General features: G+C 40.2%; 1 protein-coding gene across 3 annotated transcripts in view; it reads left to right on the forward strand.

Moving 5' to 3' along the window:
* The window catches only part of DENND1B (DENN domain containing 1B), a 173,399-nt gene that overhangs the window by 86,880 nt on the left and 67,495 nt on the right, over positions 1-19,024 (forward strand). For all 3 annotated transcript variants that reach the window (XM_083506774.1, XM_083506773.1, XM_083506772.1), the window contains 2 exons: positions 1,097-1,150; positions 1,754-1,864. In XM_083506774.1, the coding sequence (XP_083362900.1) occupies positions 1,097-1,150; positions 1,754-1,864 (165 nt within the window). The remainder of the gene's footprint in view (positions 1-1,096; positions 1,151-1,753; positions 1,865-19,024) is intronic.

A 19,024-nucleotide genomic window follows, 5' to 3' on the forward strand; every position in this document is an offset into this window, starting at 1 on the left:
TCCCAACATACAATGGTGGTCCACTTCTCCTTGACCTTCATGGTGATCGTGACTGGTGTCAGAAATAGAGACGATGTATATCTGTAACCCAAGAAAACCTTTAATTTAAACATTTTTTTTTTTTTTTAGAAAAACAGTTTTTCAGCTGGAGTCCTCATACCCTCATACACTGTGTTTATTGTCCATGCTTGTGGACCTAGTGAAGCTTTTGACACCTCCTGTGGATCACATTAAAATATGCATGCAGAACCTTGTTAAGTTACATTTCTCATAAACTATTGGGGGGAGGAACTTGGGTTGTTTTGCAACCTGCTTGTAAATATTTAACAGAATGAACCCAGTTCTGTAACAATCAGGAACTGGAAGCCCAAGGCTATATTCAGCCCTGTGAGGAGTACAGGCTGCCCCCCCCCCACCAGCTGCCAATCTATGAACAAGGGAGATACAAGAAGAAAACCGTGGCTAGGAATGCAGGATTTGTTATACTGCTTTATGAAAATGAGGCCACACCCTTCCATCTCCTTATGAACTACTCAGGGAATTGAAGCTTTATGAGTAGAATAGGGTTCTCCTATCAATACTTGGCACCAGTAACAAACAACAGTTCTTTGGGGGAAGACATGTTTAAAGTGGTATGATACTGCTTTAAATGTATAGTGCAGGTGGGGATCTGGTGTCTGCTGTCTAGGGCAGTAGCGGCTACAGAAGCAACTGTATGTATAGTTCCTTTCTTCTATTTTTCTTCCTGTTCTCCTGATTTTTTCTCCTCCTTCAGCTCCAAGGTTTGAAAAGAGCCTTGTCACATACTCTTTAACACTGATGATGCTCTACATATACGCTGTTGTGTTTTTTTAAAACTCCTGGAATTAGCAAAACTGTGATTTCAGTAGAAAACAAACACTTTTCTGAAAAGGGTATTTCATGCCTGTGGTCTATTGAATCAAACTATCTGGTGCTCCTGATTACTTTACTAATCATGTCATTCTGCCACGAGAACAAAAGCTAACTAGCCTACATAAACAGCAGTTTATAATACTGCTATCACTTTCAGGACCAATAACTCTGTGTTTTGTTTTGTTTTCCTTTCCTTGACCAGCAATCGTATTTCATCACTCCTGATCTAACTGGATTACCAACAGTACCTGAAAGTGTAAGTTTTGTAAGATTTATATGGGGTAAGATGAGATATTTAGCACATATCCACTGAATTATAAGGCTGGATAGAACCTGAAAATAAACTGGTTCAGCTCTCTCCTCAATGGCTTTATTCTCCTTTAATTCATTTACACATCCCAACACCCGCCACTTTCTCCCTTCACAGGCTGTTTCAATTCCATAGTGCTGGGGATTTGCATACACTAGTCACTAGTGACTAGTGTATATCCATTTATGTAATTTAAAACAATCATTTGCCCACAGTGGATGCAAGGATCGCTCTCATTCTGTGTGTGTGTGTGTTTGCAGGCATGAATGTTTAAGAAGTGGTTATGTTTAATAAGCTAAACTAAAAAAACTGGTGAGGGAGAGCAGCCTTGCTCAAAAAATGAAATCTGAATATTTTGAAGCACAGTTTTTAATATTGCAAAGGATAACAAGGTGACAAATTTCAGTTAAAGATGCTTATTGTGCAGACATATTTCTTTAACGAGATAAAAAAAACCCCCCTTTAGCAGGGAAATGGGTAGTTATAAGTTTATGCTCCACTCAATTACCACTATTAATGTGTTAACAGTACTTATTCTTTATTAAACAGAGAAATCTTACTGAATATTTTGTTGCTGTGGATGTGAACAACATGCTGCAACTTTATGCCAGCATGTTGCACGAGAGACGCATCATTATTACCTCCAGCAAACTAAGCACTGTAAGTACTTCACACTTCTTTCAAGCAGAATACATTGAGCATCTCAAAAAGACCCTTGCAGATTTAAATATGTTCAGTAGGTACTTATGAGACAATATCTACATACTTTTAAAAATATATGATTTTAATCTGACTCTTGAAGCACAAAAGTCTGATTTATATAAAGCCTTCTCAGATACATTAAGTCAGGTTAATTATTTTTTGTTATCCAGAGATGAGAGTTCTCTAACTCGCTAGAGTTCATTTCTGTGCCTTCCACCCTATAAAGAATTCTTAAGGGCTATTATAAGATCTTTATTATTCACTTGTGGCTTATTCCATTGGAGCTACTTGAAAGAAATCAAGGGGGCATGATAATAGCTAGTATCCTAAACCTGGTAATAGGTAAATTCATCTTGGTTGCAGAGTAGTGTTTGGGGAGCGTATACTGTAATAGCTCTGATTTTGGAGCAGCTCTTCAGGCTGATAATAACTTACTATTCCAAATAGCCTTTTTTATTACAGGTTTTATGCTTCTGCCTATGCTGAAATGGCTTTCTTATGTCATTGCAGATGGCACAGAGATAAAGAGAGCCATGTTTTAACTCTACAGCCATGCCTAAATCTTTTGATAGCCCCTTTTTGTTCTATCCTTTCCCATGGGGTGTAATATACAGGTCTACACCCATCTCAATTAAGTTGCAAGCAACATTGCTTTCAAGCCAATGGGCATCATTGTGTATGCAGAGTGTTGTCTGTTAAGTATAGAAATATATTACTTAGGATTCCTTCAAATCTATTGCATGACATACTTTCTAGTCTGGGAATAGGTGTGTTCAAATGATTCACTGAATGCAAAACCACTTACAGTATGTTCAGTATAATCAGAAATAGTACAAAAATAGTTTTCCACTGTTAGCTAATCTGGATGTACACTAGGCAAGCCTGTACACAAGCTAATTTTAATTTCCTTTAATTTAATGGAATTTATGAGGTTAAACTCAGTTGAGCTGCTTAACTCTGCAGGATTACTATCTGAGTCTTTATAGATAGCAAGAGCAGGGCTTTAAAAGCACGAACAAATAAAATCTTGCACTGAGTGATCAAAATACAGTCAACAACTTTATTGGTGCTTAGCTCTCATTCAAATGTGCTGAAAGCTTTGAAATTTGAGGTACTCTGAAGTTTTGTTATGCAGGGACGAGAGTGTGCTGAGTAAATAGCATTCTTCGTTTCAAGAGATAAAAATAAGTCCAACATCCATTTGTTGACTATAGTTGTCATTCACTTGTTAAGCTTGTACGCCAGTTGTTAATCTATGGACTTTCCGTGGATTTCTGTTGGTTCTGATTCCGCGGGAAAGAGTGTGTTTTCCAGGGGAAAGCGGTGGGTCAAACAAAAAATAATAATACTCAGACCTGTGTCTAGGGACAACCAGAAGTGCCCCTCTTGAAGTTGTGAATATACTTTACATGGTGAAGGGTGCCTATATCAGTCAGTCTTGCAGTTCAGATTTGGCTTCAGTTTCTTGAAGTGCAATTCAAGCAATAGCTCCATTTTCAGCAGGAACAACTTAAGGCAGGGCAACTGTCATGTAGACGCTGCCCACTGTACTGAAAAGGATTGCATCAGTTGGCAGTGTGACCAGTGCAGAGTGAGTGTAGAGTCGGTGCACCTTCTTCTTCTTCTTCTTCTTCTTCTTCTTCTTCTTCTTCTTCTTCTTCTTAGAATTTATATACCGCCCTGTACCCAGGGGTCTCAGGGTGGTTCACAGAATAAAATCAAGATATAAAACCACAACATATATAATCAAAATAAAAACAACAATCCAATAACACCCCCCCAAAAGAGCCACATTTTAAAAGGGTATAGGATGTCAATCATGGCAATCAAATTTCCATTAGAGTAGAACCGCCCTCTCGGTGGTATCTGATGCTGTACAAGCACAGTTCTGGTTTTGCAATTGGACTTTTCCTCTCTCTGCTCTCTCTGCCTCTGCCCAATCTGCTTCCGAAGGCCTCCCAATCCCTGGGAGCAGATTTTGACAGTCCACGTGTGTGTGTGTGTGTGTGTGTGTGTGTGACTGCAGATGAGAGGAGGGGAGGTTTCATTGTGTGAGTGAAAATCTGCAGCTTGATTGGATGCAACCCCCTGAATATGCATCATGTTGGGCATTCCCAAAGGTCCAGGGTTTGTTTTGTGGCTCCTTCCTTTGAGGTTGAGGTATCTTATGTGGTGTCCTCCATATGTTGTTGGACTATAACCCCCATCATCCTTGAATATTGGCTGTGCTGACTGGAGCTAATGGGAAGTAAAGTCTGACAACAACTTTGTTAGCTACATTTAAGGAATTTCAGGTAGTAGGCCTCTGTATTCAAATTGCACTTCTGCTTGTGGTCGAAATTATTGACCATTGTAGAAATATTGTAGTGGCCTTTTTTGCAATGGAATTTTTTAGCACCGGTCACTGTTCCTGTTTTCCAAAGGGGTGTGTGTTGTAATTGGTGTTTCTGTGCTCTCTGGCTTCCGTCACTTTGTGTCCCATTGCGCGAGTAGCAGTTTAGTCATGCTGGCCACATGACCCGGAAAGCTGTCTGCGGACAAACGCTGGCTCCCTCGACCTGAAAGCAGAGATCCTGCACACCATAGTTGAATTTGACTAGACTTAACCGCCCAGGAGTCCTTTACCTTTACCTGTATCATAGTACACCAGGGGTAGGCAACCTAAGGCCTGTGGGCCACAAGCAGCCCACGAGCCACCCCCAAACCGAGCTGCCTGCTCAGCGAATCCCTGCACGCTGTGCTAAACCGGTACAGCATGGTGCGTGGACTTGCATCCGCAGTGTCGGAAATCGCGTCTGTGCATGCTCAGACGCCCACGGAGGGATCTCCGCTGGAGTGAACTGGCCCAGGCGAGGTAAACCTTGCCGACCCCTGTAGTACATGGACTGCATGCATGACGTTCCAGGTTTATCTCTGCTTCAGAGAAATAAAAAAAATTATTAGTCCCCTGATATCTTGAAGATCCTTTTAGTAAGAGTAGGAAACACTGAGCTGGATGGAACTGTTGTCTTCATCAATGTAGGGTAATATCAAATTTATCCCATCTAGGACCCATTAAGAATTATCACTTAAATTAGTAACTGGATTTTATATCCTAATTTTGCACTCTTCTACACAGACTGTAGACTGAAAGTGTGTGTAGCATGCCAATTATCTATTTTGCATTTCTGCACTTCTACCAGGGACATAGGTGGCGCTGTGGGTTAAACCACAGAGCCTAGGACTTGCAGATCAGAAGGTTGGCGGTTCGAATCCCCACGACGGGGTGAGCTCCCGTTGCTCGGTCCCTGCTCCTGCCAACCTAGCAGTTCAAAAGCACCTCAAAGTGCAAGTAGATAAATAGGTACCGCTCCTGCGGGAAGGTAAACGGCGTTTCCGTATGCTGCTCTGGTTCACCAGAAGCGGCTTAGTCATGCTGGCCACATGACCTGGAAACTGTACGCCGGCTCCCTCGGCTAATAAAGCAAGATGAGCGCCACAACCCCAGAGTCAGCCACGACTGGACCTAATGGTCAGGGGTCCCTTTACCTTTACATACCAGGTGTCTGTCAGAATTTTTTAAAAAAATTAGTGAAGTTTAAAGTCTTAGGAGGATTATCTTGGCTAGTTTTGGAGGAAGAAATATTGGCTTATGAAGATGGGATATGAATGAACCTTTGGTCCACACATAGCCCCTTTATGACATGAGGAATGAAACCAGGAAGTGTGTAATTGGCTGTCCTTTGGTTTCTTTTGAAGGTGGTAACCATATTATCTTCTGATCCACTTTTTATATCCTGTATTAAACATTATGTTTCATGTTTGCATTAACAGCTAAGCCACCTCAATTAGTCATTTGTATTGCATATTCTCTGATTCTAATGGGTTGTAGCCAACATGAGTCATACTCTGTGTAGATCCATGTAATAAATGGACATGACTAACTTAGATCGATTAATTTCAGTGGATCTATCCCGAGTAGACTTTAGTTGGATACCACCCTTTGTTTTTATGGTTACCACTTGCATAAAATAAAGCAAATTTTGACTATGCATCCTCAGTGAAAATGTAACTCCTGCATTAGAGTTTTGCTTTCTGAATAAGCGCCTTTTCCTTTGAAAATAGTGTTATCAAATCCATTCTATTGTTAGGGGAGTTGTCCTTTTATCTTTGAGGTTAACTTAATACCAAGTGTTTATGACAGTTCATGCAGACTGAGTTGTGATGTCACCTCCAAGTTATCAGCTCTGTTTCGGTTCACTATCTAAGGGCAGTTGCACCAATAACAAAAGACATAATTCAAGCTCTCTCTCAAGCTCTCCTTACTCTTTTTGTTTTGTGGAGGATAGAGAATTCTCTGAATCTATAAATCACTATTTTTTTTAAAAAAAGATTTAGCACCTTTGCCATTTCATTCTACCCTGTGGTTTTAAAGGACTAATCCTGATATGTATAGAAATGAAAAAGGGGGTTCTGTTTTTGGAGAGCGCAGCATATAGTGATCAACCTATTTTAATGGGGAAAGAAGTACGTGTAACAAAATAACGATCAGTTCTTTATTTACATATATGCATTTTTACATAAATACACGATTCCCTTTTGCATAGGTAAAACGTTTACTTTGTATCTGTTTCTCTGACTCGCAATTCTCTTTTATTTCCATCTTCCTGTAAATGAAAATATGCGTGCAAACGTGCATCCTGCATGCACTCAGCACTTTAAAAAGGTATGCGGATATAACAGCTTGAATGCAGCTTTTTGTATTGCAGTTGCTGTGTGAATTAAGCTAGCGTGGAAACCTTTTTTCAGGAAGCCAGTGCTAGAACATTGATTTTATGCCTGCTGTAGGCAGGCAAGCCCTGGATGTTTGGGCCCCAAGTGAACCTGCAGTGGTAGTCTACCAGAACATCGTGCTGTAGTCTTGTGTATTCAAAGCAAAGGAATAAATCATGATTTTACAACGGTGCATCAGTTGACTTATTGCTGTTTTGTGACCGCTGGGTAGGAAGCATTGCTGTTTAATGCCATGTCATCGGTTCTCAAGTCAGTCAAGCATGAAGGCTTGTCATATGCCTCTATAATTGTACCTCTCCAGACTTTCTCTAACTAGTCAGCTGGGGCTGTGCATTTTGTCTCCAACACCCGGCTGGCCCGTGCCTGACAGGAGCTTTCTCATCATTCTGTCAGTAATATGTTAAGTAGTGTGTGCCTGTTTTGTGGCCTCTGCTATAGAAGCAGGTGGAAATACTTTAATGCAGATGTTGAAATGTTGTCTCTCTTCCCTCTTTTAAATAATAATAACAATATTTGTTTCAACTAACGCTGGACTGATAATTTTGTAAGAGCTGTACTTGCATTCCACCTGCATAATCCAGGAGAGTTTTTCATTTCTGCAAAATAGGAATCGGGAGGTAAGCTAAAAACAATTTCAAAATTGTTTTGGAGGAACCCCAGTTACCGAAATGTTCACTGTCTTTGCCTTCCATGAAGAACAAACACCCCCTTATCCCCAGTGGATCCGTGATGATTGCGCCTTTGGTTAGGCTAAATCATGGTGCATCATAACTCTTAACTAGCCCATATGTGTAAATAATATATATTTCTTCCAATTCCCTTCCAAAACTTGGAGTTTTATTTATAGCTGCCTAGGGACTTTAAAACACTTGAAGGCAGCAGAACAACTGACCAGATGCTTGGGCTCGCAAAGCGCTCTCGGTTTGCCATAATTGCATTGTACTTCATCATGCTCGTCTTCCAGCTGATTCTAAGGATCCCCTAATGTGGTACTTTGTCCTAGTGATTCATAGAGTATCCTCATGATGATTATTACCACCCTTGTATTGAATGATTCTTTGTGAGGAGGCATTGAAACTCACTTGCATCTGATTTTTTTCCAGCAAAATGCAGACTTTGAATGCTTTAAAAACTCAGAACTGAGTCCTGAAAAACAGGGATAAGTGACTTTTGTTCCCTACAACTCCCAGTGGCGGACTACCAAATATGTAGAGTAGGCACCAGCCTTTTAGGGCCCCCACTACGATAGATAAAAATATAATTGAAGGAAAATTACAATCAAGTTTTTTAGTTCAATGTGAGGACGGCCCCCAAGATTTTGACTACCTAGGGACCTCCATGGGGTTTAATCCGGCACTGCCAACTCCTAGGGGCTGAGGTCCCTTCGTGCTCCCTAAAATATTTGAGGGGATTACCCCCCTCAGTTAATGGGCATTACCATTCAAATGGTGTGTGTGTGCCACATCTTGTAATCGATCGTGTGGGGCAGGGCTTATTTGCCCCCCCCCCGTGTTTTATTCAAGTTGGCACCCCTGGTAAACCATCTTTCATTTCTAAACAGTAGGTCCCCCAGACTTTGTGACCAGTCCAGTTTGTGTGATGCCGGTAGAGGAGAGGCCTGGGAAGGAGACTAAATGTAGGGGCAGTCAGTATATGGGAAGGGGCAGAATAGAATTGTGCCTGTCCGTTCCGTTCTGACCACGCATTGCTTGGCTCTTCTATGCAGGGTTGACTGATGTGTAGCGTTCAAGATTGGGGCCATTGGGTATGTGAATATGTCTCACACATTCATTAACCCCATATTTGTACATAGCTTCTTCATAGAGTGGAGATTTTTTTTTTTTGCTAGTGTAGCCTGAGTTGTTAAAAATAAATACTACCAGGTCACGCACAATAAAAATGGAATACATGCTGAGATCAAAATATAAGGGCCCGCAGGCCGCATGTAGTTCATCATCCACAAATTGCCCATTTCACTGATGGATAAAGGACCAGGGTTTGATTTTCACTTACTTCCTCAGTATAAACAATTCTGATTTTAACTGTAAACACATTTTAAATACCCCATGCTCAGTCACCAATACACTGCTATTACCAAGATGATACAATGGATTTCTAAGGGACTGTGTACTGTGCAGCTGCATGAAATGTCTCTTGCCCTGCCAGGGACATGCGGCAATGATGAGTGGACATTCTACATGGGCAGGTTGCGCATTATACAACAAAATTGTAAGTACAAAAAACCCCAAAACCCTACACAGAAAGGATTACAATATTTAAAGGTAAAGAACTCCTGACAGTTAAGTCCAGTCGCGAATGACTCGGGTTGCGGCGCTCATCTCTCTTTACTGCCCATGGGAGCCGACGTTTGTCCACAGACAGTTTTTCCCGGGTCATGTGGCCAGCATGACTAAGCCGCTTCTGGTGAAACCAGAGCAGTGCACAGAAATGCCATTTACCTTTCCGCCGGAGTGGTACCTATTTATCTACTTGCACTTTGACGTGCTTTCGAACTGCTGGGTTGGCAGGAGCTGGGACCGAGCAACAGGAGCTCACCCCATCGCGAGGATTCAAACCGTCAACCTTCTGATCGGCAAGTCCTAGGCTCTGTGGTTTAACCCACAGCGCCACCCACATCCCCACAATATTTAGCATCATTGTTTTGAATCATTGAGACTTCCTTTATATGTGCCTCAGTGTTGTAGGATTGAGGTGTTCTGAATTTCATGGAGTGCCATCCAAGCGTTTGCTTGTGTCATTCAAACGTAATTTCTGAATGTGGGGTCCTGTGAAAAAGTGCTTTGTGGTCCACAGCCTGGCTTAACTACGATTTCATCATTTAAAGGAAATCTATTCTAAAGGCCCTAAAGTGTATTTTGAGTCTTACCTGCTGAGGTAATTTAAAATATTTATGCACTTATTTAAATATGTTGTTGTTTGCTTTATAGATGGTTGCCACCTTATTTTGCAGCATTTTTTGTTTTAAAAAAGTGAGCATAAATTAAATATTTAGACTTTGAACAGATGGTTTCCTTCTGTTGCTTTCAAAAGGAACACTGCCATTTTCTTTTAGAATGTGTTGCATTGTACTCTGCAGCAGTTTATTGTTTATAGTTGCCAAGGTTTTTATTTTCCTCACCTGAAAAGTAGCTGGAGTAGCTTGCTAATAACTAAGTAAAAGCAGATAAAAGGAACTCTTGCTTCTCATAATATATATTACTGTCCTATACACGGGACAAGGCTCATGTAGGCAGTTTACTCTCAAACAGACCCAATGAGGCTATGAGTAAAGGAACTCCCAGTCCTTTTTTTTGTTTGTTTGTTTTTAAAAAATGAAGTTCCAGTACTGATACCTTCATAAGAGTGCAGTGGGTACAAAAAAAGACTCCGTCAGTACTCCGTACCGGTGAATACTGTCACAAAAAAGCCCTAGTATTCCCTATTTCACCTATCCCTGGAAATGCATCATTGTGGATAAGTTAACCTTTGACCCAGCTTGTAGGAATCCCTTCCAAGTCAACATAGAGCTAGATTGCACATTACATCCTCATGTGAGAGCCAGGAAGTACACATGCCCATTATTGTTTTATTTGCATGCCACTTTTCGATAGCTAAAACCATGCTTGAGGCAGTTTACAACACAATCTACACAATTGCAAACGTAGCAAAAGTCATAAACAGTAAATGACACATATCACAAAGTACCCAACCAAACTGAACAATTGCTTCATAAATAAAGATATTAAAAATAAAGATACAGAAAATTAAAATCAAACTCATGCTGATAGCTTCGAGAACACTGTCCAACCATCTCGTCCTCTGTCGTCCCCTTCTCCTTGTGCCCTCCATCTTTCCCAACATCAGGGTCTTTTCCAGGGAGTCTTCTCTTCTCATGAGGTGGCCAAAGCATTGGAGTCTCAGCTTCAGGATCTGTCCTTCCAGTGAGCACTCAGGGCTGATTTCCTTAAGAATGGATAGGTTTGTTCTTCTTGCAGTCCATGGGACTCTCAAGAGTCTCCTCCAGCACCATAATTCAAAAGCATCAATTCTTTGGCGATCAGCCTTCTTTATGGTCCAGCTCTCACTTCCATTCATCACTACTGGGAAAACCATAGCTTTTACTATACGGACCTTTGTTGGCAAGGTGATGTCTCTACTTTTTAAGTAGCATCAGTAACAACACCTAAACAATACTGCAACCCAAGAGTCAGCAGCTTTTGTAGTTGGAGTCAATCAGGATGCTCCCCTCCCTGGCCAGGTGGGAAAAGGCCATCAAGGCAGGGAACAGGTCTTCTAGAACTCATAGCCAAGATGGATACACAGCTGAAGACTGGTGTAAGCATCATGAGTAAGAGATTACTGATGAGCAAACTAGTTTGTGCCGTTTTGCATATTCCTGCACCAATATAAAGAAAGCCCACTACCCCCCCTTTTTTTGGGTGTTTTTAATAACTTGTTTCTTAAGTCAGTATTCTTTGTTAATGGGGATGGAAGCCTTCAAAAAAACTTCCAAGCTTGACTTATTGCCTGGCTGTGGACCAGGCTGCAAGGAGTATTATTGTTCATATTCCATTTCAAATCACAAATTCTTGGAAAAGTTCCTTGTACTTTAATGACTCCACTGGATCACATCAGCTTTTGAACTGAACCTGCATACAACGTTTTTGCAGTCAGTCAGTCAGCCAGTCAGTCAGCCAGCCAGCCAGCCATTTAGCTGCATTGCATCATTTATTTATTTGATTTTATTTATTATGGTTTCTTCCTGCTGTGTGTTTTCCCTTTCTTGAAATCTACTGTTTAATAAGATGAATTCCCTCATAGTTACCCCTGTGTCCAACTGGTAGGGAATAAGATGTGGGTGTGCCTTGCCAAAAGTTCATTCATCTTGAGTCTCAAAATTATTATGAGGAGCAGTCTTCAGAGGCCTGCATATATTATGAAATATTTCAGATCTAGAACCTGCTATTCTGACTGCTGGAGATCTAAAAATGTGCATCAGATCCACCCTCCCACTTCAGAAGTAGTGTGTAACACACACAGAGAGAGACTTAAAAAGCATTCTGTGCAGATCGTGTGGAAGAGGAACAATGGGGAGGAAGAGGGCAGGTTCTGAACTTTCCATTACTGTATTCCTGTCTTAAGACAAGAATCCAGTGCAAAAATCCAATACGAATCTGCAATTTGCATGAATTGGCTTCACATTATAAGGTCAGATGAGAGTATGATCTAAACAGCTTTACTGAATCACAAACTCCCCAGAGTAGTTCTACTCAGTCATGTGTGGGATATGCATCTTACTTTTCCAACACAGCATAATTCAAATTTTGCTCTTGGTTCCATAAGTTAATTTGCAGTACACTTGTTAGTTATTTTTCCACTGTAGTACAGAAGCTAGAAATGTTATGTGTGCAAATTTTAACTGTCCTATTTCTCCTCATCCCATTGAAATGTTCTTTCCATTTGTTTCAATTTGGCATGAATCTTGGATCAGAAATTCTGTATGTCAGAGTTTAAGATTTAGTGTCAGAGATACAAGAAAGCCACAGGACTGGAAGATCTGGACAGATATCCAACTTATTCCCTCAGTAAAAGATCAGAAAAGATCATTCTTCTTCTTCTTTGGCGATTACTCATAGCCAAGTAAGATTGTCTTCCATGAACATGGTCTTAACAGTGAGTCCATAAGTGACTGTGGAGGCCAATTCTGGATCCACACATCCTTCCACAGTGTGGACATAAGTTTCTGGGCAGGGGTTGATCATGGTGAGGGTTTGCCAAATGTGCCTTGCTCTTAGCACATTTCTCCCTTTTATCCTGAGTTTGAGTGTCTTCAAAGTCCATGATACCTTTGGTAAAGGCTGTTCTCCGATTGGAGCACTCGCAGGCCAGTGTTTCCCAATTGTTGGTGATTATACTACATTATTATTTTTTTTTAGATTTGCCTTGAGAGAGTCTTTAAACCTCTTTTGTTGACAACCAGCATTATTCTTTCCATTTTTAAGTTCGGAATAGAATAGTTGCTTTGGAAGATGATAATCAGGCACCCACACAACATGACCAGTCCAAAGAAGTTGATGTTGAAGAATCTACCCACCCCACAGGCCACTACAGTTACTAACTGAACTACAAGCAAAGAAGTTCATGCCTTCAGTTTGCTTCTAACTGAGATGCTGTTCCAAATATCATCTTCCTAGGGTCCCGGGAGCAATTTTTTAAGTGTTCCTCTCTCCTGCAAAAGAGTTTAATTTAGGTCATTGCAGGAACACCTTTGTACAGAAATAAAATTCAGATATGTAAATATTCAGTATTGTCAAAGAAGTGGGAGAAGAATAATATATCAATTAAAGGGAGGATATAGTTGGAGAACAGATAGCTTAAGCAAGAAACAAGATTTTTTAAAATTAAATTTGCTTTTCTTTATCTAGAACTATTTATGTTCGCTTTACAACAAACAGGTATGACATTCCCCAATTCAAGGGACATGCAATCTACCATATATAGCAGGGATAGTCAGCTCGATAAAGACAAATCATAGTGAACAACATAATATGAAGAAGATGGTTAGGATGGGAATATAAGGGGATAAAATTGTTCAAGCATTTGGGAGCAAAATGGGGTGGTGAGAATGTCACAGTAGCAATTATTTCAGAAATTGGATACTAAAAGTCACCAAAACAGTAGGCCATATTCAACTCTGCAATTTTGCTGGCACAATGGATTTCAGTGCTCACAGCAGAATTCCGTCTCCTTTTCCCTCTAGCATCCTGCACACCCTCAAAATGGGTTACCCCCGGAAGTGATTTTTAGCACACATTGGGGCTGGGGGGGGGGGAGAGAGAAAGGGAAGTCCTGTTGTGCCAGTAGAATCCCCGCAAAACAAAATTAAGAAAGTCAGTAAAGAGTATTTGGAGATTTAACTGTGTGGCATATTAGCAGTTTAGTAAAATACAAAGGCTATACTGTAAATGTTACACATTTTTTAGATTGTTAAATATATTCAGGAAGGATAACCTTGCTTAGTCATGATATTAGCATGGAACCTATTTACTAGCTAAGGAATTAAGCCATTCCTCTGGTCACTTCATTAATTAGAAAGAGTTGTTTTTAAGCATTCTCATAAGCTTCATAATCCAGCCGGCGGTGTTTTGACAGTTTCCAGAATTAGGCAGAGACAATTACTTTGCTTTAAAAGCAACTTTGTCAAAGTTTCCTGAATTAAGCAAAGGTGTGAACATCTTGTTTTAGGTAGAATAATAGGTGTTTTGCAAATCAAGTAGATGGATTTGCATGAATAAGAAAGACGTACAGTTGATTTTGAGCACTACAGTAAGTAGTCTATCAAATATAAGAAAAATATTTAAGTGCTTGCAGGTTACTTTATCATCAGGATATTTCTCTAAGGGCATGTGGATATCACACAAAACAACGGTGAAGCAGAATGTGAAAGCACAACCCCATTCCAAGGCATCGTTCTCCCTCCTACCCCCACGGGGTGACAGGAATTTGAAAGCTTCTGCTTTTAGTCAAAATTTGTCATATTGTCTGGACTAACCAACAGTAGTTAACATGACTAAGGTTTTGCTTGTAGTTGGCATGGCTTGCCATGTCATCTGAACTGTGATCTGTGATTATTGCTAGATTAAACTAAACCAACGTCAAGCTGTGGTTTCTGAAGCCAACCTGCTTAAAATGTGAATAGTTAATGTTAACCACAGTTTGCAGTTCAGATGACATGCGAAACTTGAGAAATCCTCTTAATGACGCAGCAGGAAAAGCGGGGAGCGGAACAGACAAGCCCGGGAGGAGCCTAGGCCTTTTCACAATCTAGCAAAATTATAATTTACCATTTCTGGACATGATCTCAGAGTTGCTTAGATGCCAGATGATTTTCTTGAATTTAGTTTTTGAAATCCTGGGCTTCATGTATCGACATTATAAATCTTTCCCATATTCTGTATTGGGGTGGGAAACCTTTTCTAGCTTGTGGGCTGAACCCTTCTCTCCCCACCCCTAGAGAGCTTGCCCACCTTTCAATATCCTAGCGACATCAGCTGATGCCGTACTTAAAAATTCCCACTGGAGGCACTTCAAAGTGCAGTGTGAGGTTGTTCAAAAGCCCTTATGGAAACAGTTATGCATTGCTGTTTAAATCTCCAGTTTTCAGAGGTTTAAAGATCAGTACCCAGCTGCTTGCAAAAGTGCTTTCAAATAGCCTTGCTCTTCTCTGTGGACCTCTGGCTAATGGGTGTGGTTAAATCATGCTCAGTTTGACTGCATGCGCCAGTTCCCAGCAGAATCAACCCCCACCCATCAGGTCCCCACCCTCACCTCCATCTGAGTGACACCAGTTGATTGGCAGGTGGGCGTGGTTTTTAAAAAACGGCCTCCAGGGCCAAATTCGAGCACTCTGGCAGACTAAGACTGGGCAAGGGAGTCCTCACACCTGTTCTATATGATTGTACAAAATTGCTGAGAGTACTTGAGCCTAATAATTTATATTGTTTGGAACTGCTGAGGACTATAGAGAGATGTTCTTGAATGATACACTGTTTTAAGATTGCTCACTTGAATTGTATGAATTTGAAGAGAACTTGAAGACTAAGTAGTCTTGGATAAAACCCTTGGATAAAACCCAAATAGCAATGTGATTTGCAAAAGCTTGTTTCATTTGCACATAAACAATAACAGTATCAGCATTGAAGCTGGAAGCAATAGTACTGGAGGCAATAGTGTTTGGTAGTCACATTAAGAATTAAAACTTTAGGCTACCCTTTTAATCCATGAATTTGCTAGAGTTGTCTAGATAAATGCTTGGTGATTGTACAGCTAATGAATACGTAAACATGTTGCAGTAAATGTTAACTGGTATTAGAATCAGTATTTCTTAAGTATTTTGAAATCAGGACCATTTCCCTAAACATTCTTGTACGTACCCCCAACCTAAAGTATTGTTATATTACTTGGATCTCAAATCGGTGTTTCTCAGACTTTGTGAAATTCTATTCCTTCTCATCTGCACCTCCAAACTAAAATCTCATGGGAAGATCAGGTATCTGCACAGGTCCCACATTCACCAACCCATCATGTTGGCTCCCTACATATCATCTTTCTATGCACTGCTTCATCTCTGCCAGAAATGAGAATTCTCTTCCTCTTCAGGTGTCCCTTTAGGGTTGCAGCTCGGTGAAACTGCTTTGGTGGTAACCCACTGTGAGTGCAACATCAAACCACACATATCTCTAGCATTAGACTGCAGTATAATGTCTTGTCAGGTAACGGTGGAATCAGACGAAAACATTCCCAGTCAAAACCTGACAGCGTTGCAGAATGCACTGAACAATGACATCAAATGCTTTAGACAACTATAATAATATCAGCAGCGGCAGCCCTTGTGCTTTGCGATAAGATTGGTTCCCAAAGGTCTGTTTTTCTCAGTACCATTCCTCCCCCCGCCCCATTTGATATCTAGCAGGCAGTCATTTCCAGGCATGCTTGTTCTTAGGGTTGCCCCCCCCCCCACACATTGTAGATCTCAGTTCCAGAAAGTTTCAAAACAATTGCTTTTGCCCAGGAAATGGTCTATTTTCAACTCTGTTAAACTCATTCAGTGTGTGTGTTCCTGGTTCTTTAAAGAAAATAAGGTGGTTGTTATTTTTTTGTCCACACACACAAACTTAAATATTTTATATTAGGGATGAAGATGATGTGCGGGAATGTATTACACTGAGCGCTGAAATCTTTTCAAAAATCTGATGATACCTTTGAGAGTGTATTTGTTTTGCAGGATGGATCTCAAAATCTGACATGTCTAAAGCAGCTGTAGAAATATAAAAAAGATGATTAGGAGCAATGTGAAGTTTTTATCAGTTCTTGAATCTTGAATCATTCTTTAAGCAAAAGTAGTAGCTGGAATCAGATTTCTAAAAACATGCATCTGACACAGTAGGTTCTTGTGATAGGTCACAATAGACACAAAAAATAGTTAGCCTTTAGGGTGACTCTTAAGTCATGTACACACCATACATTTAAACCACATTGCTTCTGCCCTAGTTCTTCTAGGAACTATACATTTATATTTTGCATATGTCAGAGTATGTGCATATCTATTGTATTATATGTAGCATAGCACAAATCACTTATTTTTGCCACCAATACATAGAACCTATACATGTATGGACCAGGGAGCTGAACATGGATGCCTGAGTTTCGAGTCTGAAAAAGATGTAGCATCATACACTCTGCTAAAGCCTTGAGGAAACTTCAGAATAATCTGTTGAAGGAAGGGTGTTCTTTATGTACGCCTGTAAGCCACTACAGCGCACAGCCTGGCTTCATGATTTTTCTTTGAGAGTCCGTGCTCTAAGTACCCCTGCAGAATAAACTGAGATCAGCATCCCCCAGAAAGAGGGCCTTTTCAGTAGACCCGTAGCCATCTTATGTAACAGAATTCCCAGGGTGGCTTGCCTGGCACCATCTTTGTTGCCTCCACTCTACCCAATGCCAGCTGAACAACTTCCTATTAAATAGCTAAAATAACCTAGGCTTCTGTTTTTAATTTGGGAGCAGCAGCAAATTGTATTTTTGTTTATGTGGGTTTCTTCTTCTTTTTATTGAATTTATATACTGCCCTATACCTGGGGGTCTCAGGGTGGTGTACAGAATAAAATCAAGATATAAAACCACAAAATACATAATAAAAATAAAAAGAACAACCCTATAGCCCCCCACCACACACACAAAAAAACACATTTTAAAAGGGCATAGGATGTCTCCCTTTCTTCCCCCTTAAGTGTTTTTATGCTTTATTTTGTCTTTCACTTGTTTTTTATTTAATCTATTTTAGTGCGTCCAAAGAACTTTCGGGTGGCATAAAAATGTCTTGAATAAATGTCATAAAAAAGCAAACCTTCTAGTGGTGCAGCAATAAAACTGCTAGCACATTTGCAAAGCTAAGCAGGGCCCGCTATGGTTTCAACTTGGATGGGAGACAGTGTGTTGAGATACCTGCATTGCAGGGGGTTGGACTAGATGACCCTCAGGGTCCCCTCAAACTCTACAATTCCAGGATTCTATGAAAGTGTTTAAGCTTCTGCAAGACTTAGTTGTTTTTCCTGTAGCAGACTAACACAGCTAATCCTGTGGAAAATGAAAAAATTAATATAGATAATCTTTTTAAAAAATCAGGTCAGCATGACTCCTTTTAAATATAATCTAGCAATAAACAATCCACCTAATGGATAATGTTTCAAACTGTGCATTCCAAAAATTGATAAATAATTGCTGTTTTCATAGTAAGTTTTAATATTACTTATCTGTTCTTTTTTGATATCTTATTAACTGTGCAACCTTTATCCATAAACAAAACACCTCAAATAATAATAAGAAGAAGAAATAATAAAACATCCCAACTAGTCAACTATACTGGGTTTTGCAGCATTTCCCCACCTCCTGGTCACTTCAGTTCTTGCTGCTGCTGCTGCTAGATTAACCATTGTTATTTGAGCTACATGGTCAACGTAGTTAAGAGAAACTTAAGTAGTTTTAGTGTTGTTCTGAATGATAATTTGCTTCTAATATGGCCAGAACATCATTCCAATAATCCTTAATGCTATCACAATTCCATCATATATTATTATCATTTGCATTTGGTGCAGAACCCCATCAACATTTCCTGAAATGTTCTTATTACATTGGCTTAATCATATTCACCCCCATTCCCATGTTTTCTACTGCCTCCTTTTGGCAACCACTCCTTTGGACTCCTCCATTTTCACATTAACCCTCTTTTTTATTGCTCCTTTTCTCAACTACCCCTTGCACACAGACCATCCCCGTTTCCATGTCTCTCCTCTCTTCCGTTTTGCAGCCCTCTTCTTCAGAGGATCTGTTAACTAGATCTTTAAGATGAATCAGATCTTAAGAGCAAACCTGACAGCTTGGTCAGTTATAGAGGATTAAGTGCTGGATGTTGTACATACATAGGTGTTTGCTTGTTAATAAAACACCTTCTTTAATTTACTATATTGAATCTGAAAGTTCATGTAGAAGACAACACACGATACCAAGAGTGAAATAATATTTGGGGGAATGTTTATTTCTCACACATGATGCAGCTGAAGAATGGGAGAGATTTGAATAAAGGTGGTATGGAGTAACACTGAGAGGAAAAAAGTGGCAGTGTTAAACATCAACAGAGGTTTGAGTAGAGTGAGCGGGGGAAACATTGAGAGTGAAAAAGTGGTTTGAAATAAGTTTTGAGTACAGTGTTAAGGGAATTGAGAAAAACTTGGTTGTGTTAGCTTCTTTGTTGTACACTTCTCCACTATTTCTACTTTGAAAAAACTT

This window comes from Podarcis liolepis, assembly GCF_965112155.1.
Source record: "Podarcis liolepis genome assembly, chromosome: 6".
In the NCBI taxonomy this organism is placed as follows: Eukaryota; Metazoa; Chordata; class Lepidosauria; order Squamata; family Lacertidae; genus Podarcis; species Podarcis liolepis.